The sequence below is a fragment of the Muntiacus reevesi genome, chromosome 20 (assembly GCF_963930625.1).
Source record: "Muntiacus reevesi chromosome 20, mMunRee1.1, whole genome shotgun sequence".
NCBI lineage: Eukaryota > Metazoa > Chordata > Mammalia > Artiodactyla > Cervidae > Muntiacus > Muntiacus reevesi.
Window position 1 is genome coordinate 40,522,565 of NC_089268.1, and position 18,850 is coordinate 40,541,414.

An 18,850-nucleotide genomic window follows, 5' to 3' on the forward strand; every position below is an offset into this window, starting at 1 on the left:
CACATTCATCCATTTAAGAATAAATGATTGTTGACCAAGGGCTTACAATTCTGAAGGCCCAGTTTCTGGGGGATCCTTTTCTTTGACATTGAGGACTATATTTACCCTAAACATCTATTATAAAATTGTGCATTGTTTGTTTCTCCCTTAAAAAGAGTGCAAGCTGTGTCAGCGTTCCTGTGTTGAAGGGTAATTTAAATAAGCCCTTCAGTTTATGCTGCATACAAGGCGGCTTTACAAGATCTAATCTTTTCTAAACCTGCTATGTTCTTTGGTTCAACAGAGCTTCCTAATTGTAGCTATTAGTTCCCTTTTTTTGTGGTCTGTTCTGTCAATAGACTATTGAGTGTTCAGTAAATTAAACCCGACCAGCAGCCAACACATCAAGACAGACGTTAAATCATAGCTCGGCTGCCCTTTTTCATTGTTAGTGTCTGTGAAATAGCTTTTACACACAGGGACAGGAGTTAACATGATGCACATTTGTGTCAGTCTCAAATTTCCATACTGTACAATCAGGTATGTGGGTTTTTTTTTTCCCTAAGCAACAGGTGTGTTCTTGGAACAAAGTTCAACCCCCACTTCTGGCTTATGGGAGAGGCAGCAGCTGCAAGCTTAATGTCAGTGACACATGGTTCTATAAGAGAGAAAAAATAAACTGCTTGTTCAATGTATTAAAGTCATGGGCAGATGGACAAAAGCTCCCTGCACTTTTCTTTGTGTTATAGAACCCGAGTCTACATTTTCAGATGACAAGTGTTTTCCTCTCTTTCTCTTCTCTTGCTTCCCTTCTTGCCTTTCTTCTTTCCCCACCTTCCTTCCTTGTTAAAAAACTAATTAGTGAAAAACGCAAATTTCTTTAAGCATTATCTATTCATTATTGAGAATATTCCTTCGAGTCATGCTGTTCTCAGGCTGATGAGCAGGGAGAAGAAAAAACTTCACATAAATCAAGCTACACTTTATTGATAACTCTCTTCGTTCTACAAAGAATTTAAAGGAACTGTTTACTCTGCAGCTTGAAGAGAATTACTTAGTATGCAAACCCTACATTTCTTAAAATGCAAAGTTAAATATACATATTTACAGGCTTCATTATTCCCCAGTAAAAGAACACTATATAAAATTTTGTGACATTACTAATAAGAATTATAATGTACTATGTACCTCAGAAGTATACATTACATATAATATAATGTCAATGTTAATGGTAACAATACTAATATAATAATTATTATAATAGTTTTCAAGAGAGTAAACTGTTCTTCAATTATTTAAGAATCTCTTTTAGTGTCTTGGGGCTGATACTCCATTTTATATGTTAGATTTACAAGTGCGATCATGAGTCTACATATCAGAAGCTCAGCCACCATGTTACTGCAGACCTGGTTTCTGTAAACATAGACATCAAGCTCAAGAACAAACCAGGGCAATTCTAGAGTTCTGTGATACATCTCAAGTAGGTCCTACTACACAGACTTTTCTAGAACTCCTGCATATCAGAGCTTCCTTTCTTTTGCCAGTGAGGATTTTAACAGTAATATTTAATAAAAAGGTCCATGAGACTAATCTTCATTTTTCTTAGATGTGATGAGCAAATACATTGCAAATGTGATGAGATAAACACCTATTTAATTACAATTATGGAACCAAGGGAATAATCTGAGTTGCCAGATCCCCTGGAAGACTGGTGTTGAGTGCTGTGTATAACGTCTAATTGAAGAAGGAGCAAAAAGAGTTTTTTTTTTTAAAACCGCAAACCACAACTTTATTCAAGAATCAGATTTTCTGCGAGTCTATACTGAAAATGGTTTTGCCGGGATGCTCTCTTACTGAGAAATCTATAAGCGGATGGGTTTTGAATTCAATCCTCTGCAAGAAACAAAGGCAAATGAATAAAAAGAACTTGAATAAAATTTTTTTTCTTCTAGGTTGTTAATTGGTTTGGCTTTTACTTTCATTAAAAGGACACAAACATTGTCTAGCATCAGGGAAAATGCTAAAGATTTTTAAAATGTATAGAAAGTGTCTAAACTGGGAGGCTAGCCTAGATATCATTAAAAGTCTCTACCAATCCAGAGATTATCAAATTCTACAACTCTGTTTTTCCTCAGGCTGCAGTTTAAAAAAAAAAATTGTGGTAAAATATACATAATGCAAAATGTATCATATTAACCATTTCTAAAGTATACAGTTCAGTAGCGTTAAGTATATCCACATTGTTATGCATCAGACTGCCAGATTTTCTTCTGGAGTTTAGTCTGCATTGCAAAAGTAAAACAATACCTATTAAACAAGTTCCTGTTTTTATCCTTCCCTCCAGTCCCTGGCAACCACCATTCTACTTTTTGTTTCTATGACTACTCTAAATACCTCATATAAATGAAATCCTAAGTAACTTTTTTTCTTTTTCCGGCCATGTCGCACGGCTTGTGGGATCATAGTTCCCCAACCAGTGAAAGTGCCAATTCCTAACCACTGGACCACCAGAATTCCCCAGTACAGTACCTTTTTATGACCTGGCTTATTTTATTTAGCATAACATCCTCAAGGTTCATCCAGGTTTTCATTGTGTGAGAATTTCCTTTTACGAAAGAATAATATTCCATTGTATGCACAGACCACATTTTGTTTATCCCGTCATCTGTCAACAGAAACTTGGGTTGCTTCCACGTTTTGGCTACTGCGAATAATGCTGCTATGAACATGGGTACACAAATATCTCTTTGAGATACTGCTTTCAATTATTTGGGGGTCTATATCCAGAAGTAAAATGGCTGGATCATATGATAATTCTGTTTTTAATGTTCTGCAGGACTGCCGTATTCGTTTCCATATGGGCCGCACCTTTTACATTCCCACCAGCAGCACACAAGGGTCTCAATCCCTCCATCCTTTGCCAGCCCTGGTTATGACCATTATTTTAAAAATATTTTAATAGCAGTCAATCTTTCCACAGAATACAACAGAAGAAAGTACTCACATGGGTCTCCACGTCACCGGCCAGGATCCTACTTTTCTTTAAAAACTCAGCCACCATGCTGTTCATCAGCTTGTCGAAGGCCTCCACAGAGGGTGCCACACCTTTAGAAAAGAACATTGTGTTATTCCCTGGTAATTTAGTGAAAGCTGGAACTGCTTTGCCATAAGTAACAGTGTACTTACTTCTACACAGACCTGTCCAAGTTCTATAATGACCTTGCAAATAGTTACCAAGATTATTCAGGACAATTAAAAGGTAATAATGAACTCTGGGCAAAGTAGGAAGACAGTTGATTTCACATATTCATTTACTCCCCCCTTCACTTCCCAGGGGAAGAGCGACATTGAGGGTAGGTGTAAAAATGACGGGTGCGCTAATCCACAGTGAATTCTGATCTGCTAAATTACTCTAAAGCTGAAGTGGCAATGGCCCAACCCGAGGTGCTCTGTATTTCTTTCCCTGACTTTTCATTAAAGAAACTTTTGTCTAAGTCTCTGACTGCATCTCTAATATTGAGAAAGATAATACTGACAAATTTAGCAGTACAGCCTATTAAGATTCAAAGTCAAACTTAGGAGTCCCATTCTTACACTGGACAGAAATATCCAAGCTCATAAATGCACAGGATAAACTTCCTTTCTTCTCCCTGGTTCCCAGTTGCCCTTTCCACGGGCCCAGAGAGTGATGGAAACAGTTGTTCAGAGTTCCCTGCACCTACTTCTAAGTCTCACTTCTAAGCAGGGTATTGAAGCTGAGTTATCATCCTAAGTTTAAAATGCAGTATGTACCAACTTCTATAACATAAAAGAGGTGCAAACCCAAAGATTGCTTATGGATCCATTTGGAAACAGATAAACCTGTTTATTGCCGTGGAAGAGGTCTGAGGGGTCTCTGCCTAGTGTTTTAAAGTGGGAAAAGGTTTTAAAATGTGATGGAGGCCTCTACATAGCAGAAGGGACAATGATAAAAGGGAATATTTTTCAATTTCCTTCCATCACTCAGCTCTGCCCACACCTCCTCCGGGCAGCCTTTAATGACCTGTCTTTCTCCCCAGTCTGCATCCTTTGAGCATCTCTTAATCAAAGCATTTGAGGCCCAGAATAGTAATGCATTGAGACCAAAGATTTTGGAAGATTTAGGACTGTGTATAATTCATCTTAGATTCCCCTGCATCTACCACAGTACTTGTCAATTGGCAGGAATGAAAATATTTCTTCAAGTATTGAGCCTAACTTACCTGATTGTCAAAGTGAGCAAAAAACACATCATAAAACACAACATAACACCAGTCTCTTAGGGCAGTTCTTTGATCTGTGCATACTATGGATCTGTAATGAACTGGCTCCTTCTACAAAGTTCTTTTAAATTAAAAAAAATTAACTTTAGTTATAACATCATTGTAATGATGGTGTTTACATTTAAGGTAAAAAGATTGTCCTTAAGGATTTGTTAAAAATAAAATTTAGAAAATTACCAAAGCTGACTAATTCAGAAGAAGTGGAAGTGATGTTGTTTAGGATAAGACAAGACTTTAAGGATGGACATCATTCAGACCTTTTACTAATTACCCTACTAAGTACCTGTCTTCATTTCATACTATCAACAGAATAGTAAATTGCTGGCTAAGTCGTTTTAAGAGAACTTTATAACAATCAGTTTGGAATGATTTGTTATACTAGAAACTGTGTTTCAATATTTAAGTAATTTAATTTAAGTATATGCCTTCCAAATTTGCTTAGCTTATTAATTTTCCCAGGAAATTCTTTTTCTATGAAGAAAGTGAAAAGAGCAGTCTAGTACCTCTTTGTGTAAGTGAGGTTTGAATTATTGGAGTTTCTTTTTTCCTTAACTCAGCAACACTACACAGCCTCCTGGGAGTTGGAGTTTATTTTATGTATTCACAGGCTTTATATTTGTGGGCAGCAATCTCAGAAATGCCTTTTGATCACCTGATGCCAAAGGCATAAGGAAACAAAGTTACTGAAGAGAACGTGAAAATATTTCCTTACAAATAAAGTCTATTGAATCTCATGTACCAACTGTATAGTTAACAAAAAGAAGCTTAAAATGAAATCATAGATGTGTCTCATTTGATGCGGAAAAAACTTACAGGCCCCTGGCAGCCTTCCTTTAAACAACATCCCCTTTCAATTCATTCAAAGCATTTTAATTTTCATTATGTTTGAGGGGTAGGGAGGGGGAAAAAACCCAGCCTGTGCATTTGTGTTCACACAGTCATTTCTGTCCCAGGGCATGTAATGCAAGGCACAGCTCCAAATACGCCTGAAATTCTAGAAGCACCAATGTGGATCTTGCCCAGTGAAAGCTTTTTTTTTGAAGCTCCCTCTTCCCCAAGGCTTTTCTCAAGCCCCAAAAGACTGACAAAATTCAAAATGGGTCAGATAAGGAGGAAATGGGTGTGAGACAAGAATAGAGTTGCCAGATTAAATACAGATTGTCCATTTAAATTTGAATTTCAAATAAACACTGAATAAATTTTTAGAGGAAGTTATGTATCATGCAGTATATCCCATGCAGTAATCAGAACACACTTCTACCAAAAAAAAGGTAGTCTGTCTGAAATGCAAGTTTAACTGGGTGTCTTGTATTCTTATTTGCTAAATCTGCAACCTTAGACAAAAAGAAGTTGGAAAAATTACGGTAGATAACAGAGTTGGCCATGCATAGTATGTTAACTTTTTACATGTTTGATCACATAATTTTTTAAACTCTTTTTTTAACTTTTTAAAAATGTGTGGCATTAGCATATAATTTTAAAAACATATTTGGTGAGAAACGGTAAATGTAAAGCAATGTGATGTGATCATGCTACCTTGAAATAATACTTGGTTTCACATCAGATTCTCTTCCTTCAAAACTGCAGTTCTTATAATTAATGACTTGTTCTCTTTAAAATTAAAAGGTACAGAATGATAATTTCTTCCAATTTACACTCTAATCGAGAACATTAGCTTCTTTTTGATAATGACTTAGATAATATATTTAGTCACTGAATGTGGAAGAGCAGTATAAACACTGAAATTAAAGAATAATGACATTCAGCTCATGGATTGTGCTGCTAACAGGCACAGATAGAGGTAATTTTTGTGGACTGTGGATTGAGACTTTCTTTTTCTCTTTTTTGGGGATCGCTTGCATCTGGTTAAAGTCATGGTCATAGAGAAAGGAGTTCACAGAAATGTTCCATGAGAACCCAATGATGGGAACAAAGTTAAGTGACCCACAAAGAGACCAGTAATGACAACTGTGTAGTCCTACCTCCGTTGACACCATTAACTTCCCCGCAGTCCCCAGGAGGCCTGTGTGACCCTGCAGACAACAGCTCCAGTCGGCCGACAGCCCGCTCCAGTCTTTCCATGAGCCCCTGCATTTCTGCCATCCTAGGAAAATGCAGGCACAAATGGAGGCCATGTGAGCATCAGGGAGGATTAGCAAGCTGACACCATTAAACTTAACAGCAGTGAGAAGGAAAATAAAAATTATTCGGAATGGCTATGGCTTTAATTACTTAGAGAATATTTTTACATGTCAGGGAAATAGGTGAAATTAAAAAAACATAAAACTCACAGCAGAATAAAAGCTAATTATATTGAGATTATTTTATTTTCTATTCAATTCAGGGATGTTTATTTATTTATTTATTTATTTTGCTATTACAATTGGTATTTACAGAGTATGCAATAATACAGGAAAAATATTTGAGTTACTACTCTGAAAAAATACATATACATAAATAAATAATAATAAAATATAATAATAAATATATAATAAATACATATAAACAAAATATAATAATAATAAATATAGAATAATAATAATAAATACATATAAATAGAAAACCCCTACAATGTAGAAAAAAAATTTTATAAGAGAAGATTATACCTAGAAACACCAGTGTTCAACATGGGTGATGGGACCCTAGATATTTTTCTCCTGCCATTGCCAGGTATTTTCTGAATTGTATGTAATTAACAATAAACCCCAATTTTAAAAACAAAAACACTGCAAAATCCAGTTGAGACTTTTGCATAGAGCAAATTCAAAGAGTATGTAAGAGAGTATGCTGCAACACGTCAGCATCAGGTCAGACTCAGACTTTTCATTGCTCCTTACCACCAAACTTGATAATGCTGCCCCAAAATGCTTTTCAAATAACAATTTATAGCCACTGACTACATAATATTTGACCCACTGGAAAACACCCACCTTGGCTCCCAAAAGAAGCCCTGAGAATACTGTGTGTGTGTGCTTAGTCACTTAGTTGTGTCTGACTCTTGCGACCCCATAGACTGTAGACGGCCAGGCTCCTCTGTCCATGGAATTCTCCAGGCAAAAATACTGGAGTGGGTTTCCATATCCTTCTCCAAGAGATGTTTATAAGAATCATATTGCAATACACAAATATTTACTCTCTTTATACCGTTATCATGTGTCTCCATGTATGCTTCTTTATTCTACGATAAATTGATATATAACATTTACTTAAAAGCCTGTGAACCATTGCACTTGAAAATATGTGGGTTATTTTCAAATATCTTTTGATATTGATTTCTAACATAATTTCATAGTGATAAGAGAACAGACTCTGTATGATTTCAATAGCTTCAGACCATGAAAATTTTGTGCCTTGTTTTATGTCCCCGGATATGTTCCAGTGTCTCCTAGTTTATAGTCTATGGGGACTTGAATAGAATTTATATCCTACTATTGTGTGAAAATTGTATAAATCTTAATTATGTTGAATTGGTTCATGGTGCTTTACAGGTCTATTATATCCTTCTACTTTTCTGTGTATTCGTTCTGTTAATTTTTGAGAGTTTGATATTCAAACTCCAACTAAAAATCTCAATTTATCTACTCAAAAAATAATTGTAATATATAGGAACTGTATGTAACTGTGTTCTATATTTTCCAAGTCTCCTATATATGTGCTATCATACATTCATAATTTAAAAAATAAGGAAAAGAAAAAAGCCCATGAACACATATCTCATAATTAACATTACCACCATTCCTGCTAAATGGTGTCTACATGTTTTATCTATTTCCAATAATTCTGTTAAAGTATAATTCCACAGAGGACACTAAACCCAGTGATAACCCTTGCTTACTCAATTATCTTAAATCAAAGAGCCCAGCACAGAAGAAGTATGCATTTATCAAACTGTATCATTTGGCAACAGATGCCATTCCCTTCAAGAGCTAACTGTCTTCTACTTATTATCATTGGTTTCAGTGTTTTTGTAGATGAATTGTTTTAAATTAAATTTTTTTAATAGTGTAGGTTTTAGTTTAAAATAATAAGAATGAGAGAACATCCCTGGTGGTCCAGTGATTGGGAGTCTCCCTGCCAGTGCAGGGGACACAGGTTCAATATTTGTTCCAGGAGGATTCCACATACCACGGGGCAACTAAGTCTACGCGCTGCAGCTAGAAAAAGCCCATGCACAGCAACGAAGACCCAGCAGAGCCAAAAATAACAATAAAAAATACATGAATAAATATATAAAATAATAAAAATGGTTATTTCTATTTTCCACTGGTTATTTTTAGAAAAAAATTTAGATTTTGTTGGGGTTGTTTTTGGACACATGGATCTTTAGCTACCCAGCACTCCTGGCTGGGATAAATTGGTTTCGAAGCTAAGGGACTGAGAATCTACCCTTCCTGCTTCTAAACAGATCTTCGATAACTACACTTAGTGTACATGCGTGTGCGTCCTCAGTCGCTCAGTCGTGTCTGAGTCTTTGCGACCCCATGGACTGTAGCCCGTCCAGGCTCCTCTGTCTATGGAAACTCCCAGGCAAGAGTACTGGAGTGGGTAGCCATTCCTTCTCCAGGGGATCTTCCTGATCCAGGAATCCAACCTGGGTCTCTTACACTGGCAGGCAGATTCTTTCCCACTGAACCACGAGGAGGCCCACACAGGATATACTTTAAAATTACTGGCCCTGGAATGTAATGTTATTAAGGCCACCTTTGATGAACCCAATCTAATTTGGCCAGGTTCATCAGATTTAGGTATGTGTACCATAACTGACCGTACCAACCTATGACTGCTTTGGGCAAAATCAGGCTGCTGCCCCAGACAGAGGGGCATGTCTCATCTTAATTAGTATCCGGACTTCTCACTCTTTCTTTTTAAGTCTTTATTGAGGCTGTTACAATATTGCTTCTGTTTCATGTTTTGGGTTTTTGGCCATGAGGCATGTGGGATCTTAGCTTCTGGAGATCAAACCCACACTCTCTGCATTGGAAGGCAAAGTCTTAATCACTGGATTACCAGGGAAGTCCCGCTTCTACTCTTATGAACTCTCCAAGTATCATTTTGAGCCAAAGAAGACTAGCATGCTCATACACCAGAGACAACACTTCCCCAGAGTGTGGAGAAATTTTATTGCTCTAAGATGTGTAAATATTTTCCACTGCTTCTGGGACCCAGGTAAGGCATTCTCTTTTGTATTTTGTATTCCATTAGTTCTGAGCATAAGCATAATAATAACATGCCACTGCCAATTTTTAACAGTGAGGTTATACGTATCGAAACATGTGGATGGCTCTGTAATTCTGTGTCCCAAATGTCAGATGGTCACCAGACACGGAAAGGGGAGTTCACTGTCTATTTTGGAAAGTCATCTCCTCTGAAACTGCCAGCAGCTACTCTTTCAAAATATGGGGCAGTGTTCTGTGTGCAGCTGAAATCAGCATCTAATCCCAAGGGGATTCAAAATTAGAAGTTTCTCATCTATTCTTTTCTTCAACGTCAGAGCTTTTGCTTCCATCGCGATTGAAAAAAAAAAAAAAGAAGAGGGAGAAGAAATTTATTTGAGCTCTTTACGTAATCTAACAAGGGAACTGGCTATCCTGTAGGTGGGTGAAGGCCAACTGAGAAATGATAAAAGCCCCTGATCTTTTAATAGCTGCCCATCTGTTCACAGTTATCTATGTTCCCTGTTACTCAACGTGCCAAATGTTACCACCGTGGACCTAGCCTTCCATACAAAAACAATGTGTTTGCTTTGCTAGCAAGCTCTCTCTGCCCCCCAATGGGGAAGCACCAACCACCCCCAGTCGCTCCCAGAGCTGTTCGGGAAGGCCTGGGACATTTCACACATAGGATTGCTGTCCCTGACGGTGGCTTAATCAGCCTCCCTGACAAGATTCAAACTCACACTATCTCACAGTACTCCATATGCTGAAAGACAACAGGAGTGAGCCCATAAACTGCAGGGCCGGGCAGATTGGTGTGGAATGCAGTCTAAAAGCGAATCAGATGTCACTTCATGTAAGATCACCAGGAGCTGAAGTCTGGCCATGGCCTCTTAAGAGGTCAAAACACTGCTCATGCAAGGAAGCTGGAAAGATGCCTCCGGGTTTTAAATTTTAGAGCGGTATCTAAGAGACATGCAGAACAAATAAAAGAAAGACGACACCAGGATATCAAAAATACACATGAGCATTCCCAGGGCAAATGACGGAGTCCAAGACGGCTTTGCTCTCTTCTCCTCCTCACTCCCCCCACCCCGTCACTGCCCCATACCACACCACACACACACACAGACACACAGACACACAGACACACACACACACACACACACACTTCCCCCACATGCTGCCCTCAGCTGGCAGCTGGGCTCTCAAGAATGAAGAAAGGACAGAGCTACAGATTCTCCACATTCCTCCCAGGCAGTTCCATTCGCCTTGGTTCTCCAAAGTGGATTTAGCCAAGTTCAGATGAGGAGGTGGAGAGCCAGGAATTAAGAATTAGGCTGAGGAAGCGGAGAGGACGGTCAAAGCGAATGTAGGCAGCAAGGTCAGAGAAAGGAATGTGTCAGGGCCAGGTGGACGGACAGATGAGCCTGGATCAGGAAGCCAGCAGAGGAGGGGGACAGGGCAGAATGGCTGAACTTAAGATATTCTAAGAATCTGAGGAGAAGCAAACAGAAACTAGATACACAGCTGGACAACCAAGAGACTGGCTTAGACAATACAGCTCAAACTTGGCCTCCACATTTTCTAGTCATTCTATTCAAGTAGAAGCCAACTCTAAGTTGAAGTTCCCCTATAACCTACAGCTTAAGAAAAGCAGCACAAACATTTGACCAGAGAGTGAGGATGGGTGGGAAAAAAAAGGGAGAGGAACATGGAATTTCATGACTGTCTCTTTTGAATGTTTAGAAAATTATACTTGAGATGAATCTTAATTTCTTATTTTGTATTAATTTTTAAGTATTTTATTTTGAGTTTCTTTATAATGGGAATGGTAACTCATCCTTGTCATTTTTTCTTATCTGAATTACCCCTTACTTTTTAAAAAGTTTTTTATTTTTTATCAAAGAATGCACAGAATGTAAAGAGTCAATAGTTCTACAAGGCTTATCACAAAAATCACAACAGTCCCCTGAATGCCTTCTCCCATTCTTTGCCTTAAGAGTCAACCATGTTCAATTATTTCAGCTGTCTCTTTTAGTAATTACCTCCTTATCTCTAAGTAGCATGGTTGTACCTCTACATCTTGTTTATTTTCTTCAGTTTTAGGCATTATCCCTTGAGTTCCCTCCAGAAACATGAGGGTTTACTTTTCTCTTGCTTAATCTCCACCAGCACGTCCACGCACATTTCCTCTTGTCCCATCCTCCCAACAGCATGATATCACAATTTTTCTGTGACTCGTCATCAGTGTTAAAACAATTATGACTATTCAGAGCTGAGTCATGAGTTATGCTAAGATCGTGTTCCATTTTTTGCACAACCTGTTTTCCTACAGCCACGATGTTCAGCTTCTCAGTTTTCTTTATACTTAATCACTCATCTCCAAGCTTTTCCCGGAGTTGAATAAGTCTCCTTTCCATAGGGCCAAACACACTCGGAATTGTCCTAGCCTTTTCTTTTCAGAGGCATCTCTTCTGGAGAATCACTCCAACTGCAAGACTGCTCTGCAGGCCTGCTACACACCTGTCACCTGGGGTCTGCCTCTGCCTTCACTCTCCCTACTCCCCCTCCGGTGCAGTATCACCTGCTTCTTGGATTTTACATCTTCCTCTTTCTTGAGATACTTTCTTAACTGGGAAGAGCATTACCCTCGAAAGCATGTACATGAAAGGGCAATTTTTTTGAGACCTTACCAGTCCGATAATATCTATATTTTGCCCTCACATGTGACTGCTGGTTTGGTAGAGTGTAGAATTCTAGGCTGGAAATTTTCCTTGCAATTTTAAAGTTTTCACTCCATTCTCTTCTAGCTTCCTAGACAGCTGCTGAGATGTCCAAAGCCATTCTGATCCTTCTTCCTTTGGATGTAATCTGTGTTTTCCTTTCTGGAGGAAGTTTATGGGATCTTCTCTTTATCCCCAGTGTTTTGAATTTTCATGATGATGTGCTCTGTTGTTGATCAAACATTTTTTTCCCCAAATATTTTCTTATCAATGATTTTTCAGGAGTGTAGAAAAGATTGGAGAATGAAGAATGCATATAGTTTGTCTCTGGGTTAGTTAATAAAACAAGTCTATTTGTTTTCAAATAAAGAAGTTGGCATTCTAAATATTTAAACAATTCAAACTTCTCTTACATCAACTGCATACATTTACAAAAACTTCATGCACCTTAGTAAGAATACAGCTAATCAGCATTTTCTCATATACTGTCTTGGAATGATAAGGTGTTCCGGAGACAGTTTCCTAGGAGGAAAGGTAGCTGTCATTGTTTTTATTTACTTATTTGTTTATTTTTAGATATGCTGGGTCTTCGCTGCTGTGTGGTCTTTCGTCTAGCTGTGGCAAGCAGGGGCTACTGGACAGTTGCAGTTTTCGAGCTTCCCGCTGCGGTAGCACTCTTGTTGCAGAGCAGGGCTCTAGGATGCATGGGTTCACTAGCTGTGGCTCCTGCGCTCTGGAGCACACGCTCAGTAGCTGTGGTGCGCAGGTTTAGTTGCTCTGAGGCACGTGGGATCTTCCCAGACCAGGGACTGAATTTGTGTGTCCTGCACTGACAGGTGGATTCTTTACCACTGAGCCCCCAGGGAAAGCTATTATTGTTTAAAAATACTATTTTTCTCCTCATTGGTCATCTTATAAAACCCATTGTTAAATTGCAGATATTTTGTTCCTAATATTATCTAACTTTAGGGCTTCCCAGGTGGTGCTAGTGGTAAAGAACCCACCTGCCAGTGCAGGGAGATGGAAGAGACAGTTTTGATCCCTGGGTTGGGAAGGTCTCCTGGACGAGGGAATGGCAACCCACTCCAGTATTTATGCCTGGAGAATCCCATGGACAGAGGAGCCTAGTGGGCTATGGTCCATAGGGTCGCAAAGAGGCCAACATGACTGAAGCGACTTAACACACACACACACACACACACACACACAGTCCAATTTTATGTCCAGTGTCCAATGTTATGCCAATAGTACAATGACTACACTTAAAACCCTAGGAGAAACAGTATTCCTATCCTTTTTTCATAGTGGTTTCCAGAATGGGAGAGTTCCCTACACTTTTTAACCTTTTTATTAAGTCTCAGTTGTTCTGCTCATCTTTAACTGGGGTAGTATAGAGGGGGTCTGGCTTTGGAGTTATTAGCTGGAGGACTTTGGGAAAAGAGCTTAATTTTGTTTTACTTTAGTTACCACCTGTACATAGGATTGCTATAAACAAGCATGCCAAAACAAAAAGTCTGGCACGAGGTCAGTGACAGACATGTCAACTACTGTCATGAAATTCTCCCATCTCACCTTGCTCTCATGAGAATAGTTAGCCTACATACTGCTACATCAAGCTGTCGTGAACTTGAAACACTGAGCAATCATCTAGAAGATCTAAACAATGGAAATGACTAGTTGAAAACTTCAGGTCAATACACCTTTATCATTATTTTTTTCAACATTTCACTTTCCTCTGTCCATGTACTTATTCCTTCAACATTTCTAAAAGACGTTTTCTCAAGTCTATGTGTAACGGTTACTTATAAAAACAAAAATTTTGCTGTGTAATTAGTAATTTTGTAGTCACAAAATTTCCCCCCACCCCAAACATTTTTATATGACTTTTGCTTTTAGTTAGTCCTCTGAGGACATAAGCACAATCTCTGTGGAACTATTTTTTGGGGGGAAAAAAACCCTCTTTCATCCTTCCTATTTTCTCAATCAAACCATCTTATGTTTGGTGGCAAAGGGTCTGCTAAGTTCCTAGCTACTCAGTCCAACCAGTTATGAAAAGCAGCTTCCGTAGCTACCTTGAACATTGACATCCTATGGCACAGAGGAAGTAGTGATAAGTCCAGAATAGCAGTCTATTTGTCTGTATAAAACACTTGGTATCTACAAGACAGACTGCTGAATGCAAATGCTGCCTCGTGCCATCTTTTCTGCTAGCACATGTATACCTTGCCTCAAAAGGAAACCAGTACAAGCTTCCCATGGGCTGAGGTTGTATCTCACTTTCTTTGTATCTCTCACTGAGTCTGCATGCTGCTGGGTGCATGGAGAATTCTATAAATATTTTTTGATTGACTAATTAATTGGCTACCCCTCACTGCCTTTCCCTCGCCTGCACAATCACTGGCATAATCCTAGATCAGGCGGAAAGCCAGATTTTTGCAGAAGATATTTCCATTTAAAAGGAGACACAAGATTAGTTTTTCCTACGGAGACCTACAGTGGCTTCCTCCCGTGATATGAAAGAGCACACCTGCTCCCTCCAACGTGATTTTCCATAGTTCTTTCTGCTGTTGTTGTTTTGTTTGCTTTTTAATTTTTGGTTGCACCCTGTGGGATGTGGGACCTTAATTCGCTGACCAGGGACCAAATCCATGCCCCCTGCATTGGAAGGGAGAGTCTTAACCACTGGACAACTGGAGAAGTCTCTCCATAGCTCTTTTTCTTTAGGTCTTCAAATTTTTAAAAAACTCCACATTGTCTATACAGTTTTATAAATTTCCCACAGCAAGTTCATAAAACAAATACTCCTTTGGTAACATTTTCAGGTTAATAAAAGAGCCAAGTCTTCTGGGTTGCTGGTTTAAACGTCTCACTAGGTCAAAGATGCAGAAATAATGGTGTGGAGTTTCTCCTCTGTAAGAGAGACCCAGATCCAAGGGATTTCAAAGATTATGAGCCTAAGATTAAATAGAAAATAGACTTGAAGTGACAGGAAATTGAAGACTTTCAAACTTTTTCTTATGGTAAGGCAGGGCAGGTGGCTTTTATGTGAGCTCTCTGCAAACAATATAAAGTCACAATGGACTACTTTCTCTATAAATCCACTCAAATTCAAAAATATTTGGTTAACTATCATCACAGGTTAACTATCACACCAGACTTTCTTAGATTGTGGTTTTTCTTTATTGAGACTATTGAGACAATTATCTTTGTTCTTTCCTCTGTAAACTACCAATCACTGGGGGAAGTGATCCTGTGGTTCACTGTTACTAATTAGGGTAATGGTATGTATGGAAGAAACAAACCATGGTATTATTCATCCATTCATTGACTGGCTCATTGAATATGCTGTATCATTAATCAAGATAGTCCCCACTATCTGCTATGAAAATACTCACACCTAGAAAATCAAGAGCGATTAAAATACATATCCTGCCAGCCACAGTGGTAGGAGGCTGCAAGCAGACACTGCTCAGTCAAGTCAGGGAGTTGTTCCACTGTGAGACACACTCACATTGTCAAGGTACCTGCCTTCATCTTTCCCTTAGTCTCCAAAGGGACCGTCTGGAGCCAGTTTCTCACCAAACAGCAAAAAAGTCACCATTTTTATTATTTTTTAAATATGTATTTATATTTTTTATCTGGCTGCACCGGGCCTTAGTTGCAGCACGTGGGATCTTTCAGTTGAAGCATGTGGGATCTAGTTTTACAACCAGGGTTTGAACCTGGGTCCCCTGCATTGGGAGTGGGAGTCTTAGCCACTGGACCACCAGGGAGGTCCCAAAGCCACTGTTTTCTTTTTACTGCAAAGAAGTTTCAAGAGTCTCTGAACTCTGAAACAGTGGAATCAGAAGAGGAGAGATCAGAAAGTTACATGAATAAAAGAACACTTTAAATTTTTCACAGAACTGGAGAAAATACTTATGATCCTGATTAGCCAACGGATTCCTATAAAGCCTCTAACAATATTCCACTGCAGAGAAAAAAGCAAACAAGCAAACTTCAGCTTGATTTTCAAAAGGCCCTCACCCTTCCTATACACCTCACCAGGTTCCTAAGAGTCCATCAGCGAGACAACTCATCCCTTCCCAAACACAGCCCCCATCCCTTCTATACCACAGTCCTGCCATTTCCACTTTTCCCAGGGGGCCTTCAGGCTCTGCTGCACCCAATCTTCCAATCTCAACCCTCTAAGAGGTCATCCCTCATTCTACACATCAGAGATAACCTTCCTTGAAGTACTTCCTGTCATGTCCACCAAATCCAGAGTGGGATACAGAAGGACTTCATAAACAAACCACATAGAGAAATGACCTCCCCAGCCCATTTGCCCGCTCCACACTGTGGCATCACTCCCCAGAACCATCCCTATGTTCAGTTTATTAGCATAAATACTTCTTCTCTAAGTTGGAATCTCTGACAATGAGAGGCTAAGACTCATAACTTGACATAGTGGAAAAAGTATTTTTGGCATCAGAGAATCTTAATTTGAGACCCAATCCCTTCATTGACAGCCTGGGTGACTCCGGGTAGAGTCTCAGTTTTCTCACTTCCAGTACATGAACTCATTCCTTCCTCTTCATTCGGACTTATGATAACTGTACGTGTCTTGAGCAGAGTTCCTGGGGCTACATATACGGATGAGACACAGATTCTATTTTCAAGGCATCATGATTTCCTTGGGGAGCAGACAGTTTGGCTGTTGAGGACAGCTGGCCCTGAAGGACACCGGGACAACAGGGCGCTGGGCTATTTCAGCAGAAGGGAGTCCAGTGGAATCAGAAACCATGTGGGATGCCTAACTATATCCTCAAGGCTGGTGCTGTGCCCTGACTCGGGGTGGTGGGGCTGGGTAAGGAGAGAGACATAAAATCACAGACTCTGAATGCTGACTGGGACCAGAACAGACCCCTAACACATTCCCTTCCTGAAGCAGGTGTTCCCTTAGCTAAACATGAGGTAAGGACCTTTTGCTGGAGACCTTTTGCTCTCCCTTCCCACCCACTTTCTGCACTCCTATGCTATTGAGGACTCTTTCTATTCCTGAGCTTTTCTATTTGCTGTCGTTTTGCTCTGCTGAGGCCATGGAGGAGGTCGAGGTCAAAGAGATGCTTCTAGAAGGTCCCCCCAGGGCCACATTCTAGCACTGGGAAAAGAAGAAAAATGGAGTCCCCGCTGGCCAGGCTACCAGGGCCCAGGCAGGGTTTCCAGGGACCTTTTGTTCCTCCTTAAAGTAAATGTACTGTTGGCCTTGTACCCAGAATACATAAAGAACACCTAAAACTCAATGAGAAGACAAGTACACCAACTTAAAAGTGGGCAAAATATTTAAAGAAATATTTTTCCAAAGAAGATATGCAAATAGCCAACACTACCTATAAAAACACTCAAGATCAACACCAGGAAAATCCTCATCAAAACCACAATGACACCAGGTTATCTTTTCTATCTGTAACCACCAGGTTATACCTTCACTAGGGGAAGTGAAAATACCCACTAGGATGGCTACAATCAAAGAGACAAATAATATCAAGTGCTGGTAAGGTTGTGAAGAAACTGGAACCTTTCCTACATTGCTGGTGGGAATGTAAAATAGTGCAGCTGCTGTGGAAAAAGGTTGGAAGTTTCCTAAAAAGTGAAGCACATTTTTACCATACTGTTCAGCCATCCCACTCATATTTACCTACTTAAGAGGAATGAAAACATATATCCAGAGATGGCCCTGGTGGTCTAGAGGCAAAGACTCCCTGCTTCTAATGCAGGGGGCCTGGGTTTGATCTCTGGTCAGGTAACTATATCCCACATGCCATAACTAAGACCTACTCAAATAAATAAACATTAAAAAAAGAAAACTGTGTCCACACACACAAAGACTTGTACACAAATGTTTGTGACAACATCATTCACAATGGCCACACATACACAAACACAAGATGGAAACAACCCAAATGTCCATCAACTGACGAATGAATGAACAAAACATGGTCTATCCATACAATGGAGTATTATTCAACAAGAAAAAGGAATGACGTATGGACACACACTACAACATAAACAAACCTCAAGAACACTATGCTTGGTGAAAGAAGCAGACACAGAAGGCCATGTACTCTATAATTCCATTTATATGACTTTTCAGAAAAAGCAAATCTGTGGAGACAGAAAGTAGTTTAGTGGGTGCCTTGGGTTGGGGAGGGGATTCCCTGGTTGCTCAGAAGGTAAATCCACCTGCAATACAGGAGACCTGGGTTCAAACCCTGGGTTGGGAAGATCCCCTAGAGAAGGGAATGGCTACCCACTCCAGTATACTGGCCTGGAGAATTCCCATGGACAGGGGAGTCTGGCAGGCTACAGTCCATGAGGTTGCAAAGAGTTGGACAAGACTGAGTGACTTTCACTTTCATTTTGGGGCTGGGGAGAGAAATGGGGAGTGACTGCAAATGAGTAAAAAATTTCTATTGGAAGAGACATAAATGATCTAAGCCAGAATTGTAGTGGCTGTTGCATAATGCACTAATAATCATTGAATTGTGCACTTTAAGTGGGTAATTTTATGGTATGCAAAATTATACCTCAATAAAGCTACGAAATGGAGAAGGAAATGGCAACCCACTCCAGTATTCTTGCCTGGAGTATCCCATGGACAGAGGAGCCTGGCAGGCTATAGTCATGGGGTCGCAAGAGTCATATACGA

The 18,850-nt window shown here is 39.5% G+C and overlaps 1 protein-coding gene across 4 annotated transcripts in view; it reads right to left on the reverse strand.

Annotated features, from left to right (window-relative positions):
- Positions 1 to 18,850, reverse strand: part of CAP2 (cyclase associated actin cytoskeleton regulatory protein 2) — a 134,189-nt gene that overhangs the window by 101,926 nt on the left and 13,413 nt on the right. For all 4 annotated transcript variants that reach the window (XM_065913055.1, XM_065913056.1, XM_065913053.1 and 1 more), the window contains 2 exons: positions 6,263 to 6,384; positions 2,984 to 3,084 (listed from right to left, as the gene is read on the reverse strand). In XM_065913055.1, coding sequence (XP_065769127.1) covers positions 2,984 to 3,084; positions 6,263 to 6,383 — 222 coding nt within the window. In that variant the 5' untranslated portion in view covers position 6,384. The remainder of the gene's footprint in view (positions 1 to 2,983; positions 3,085 to 6,262; positions 6,385 to 18,850) is intronic.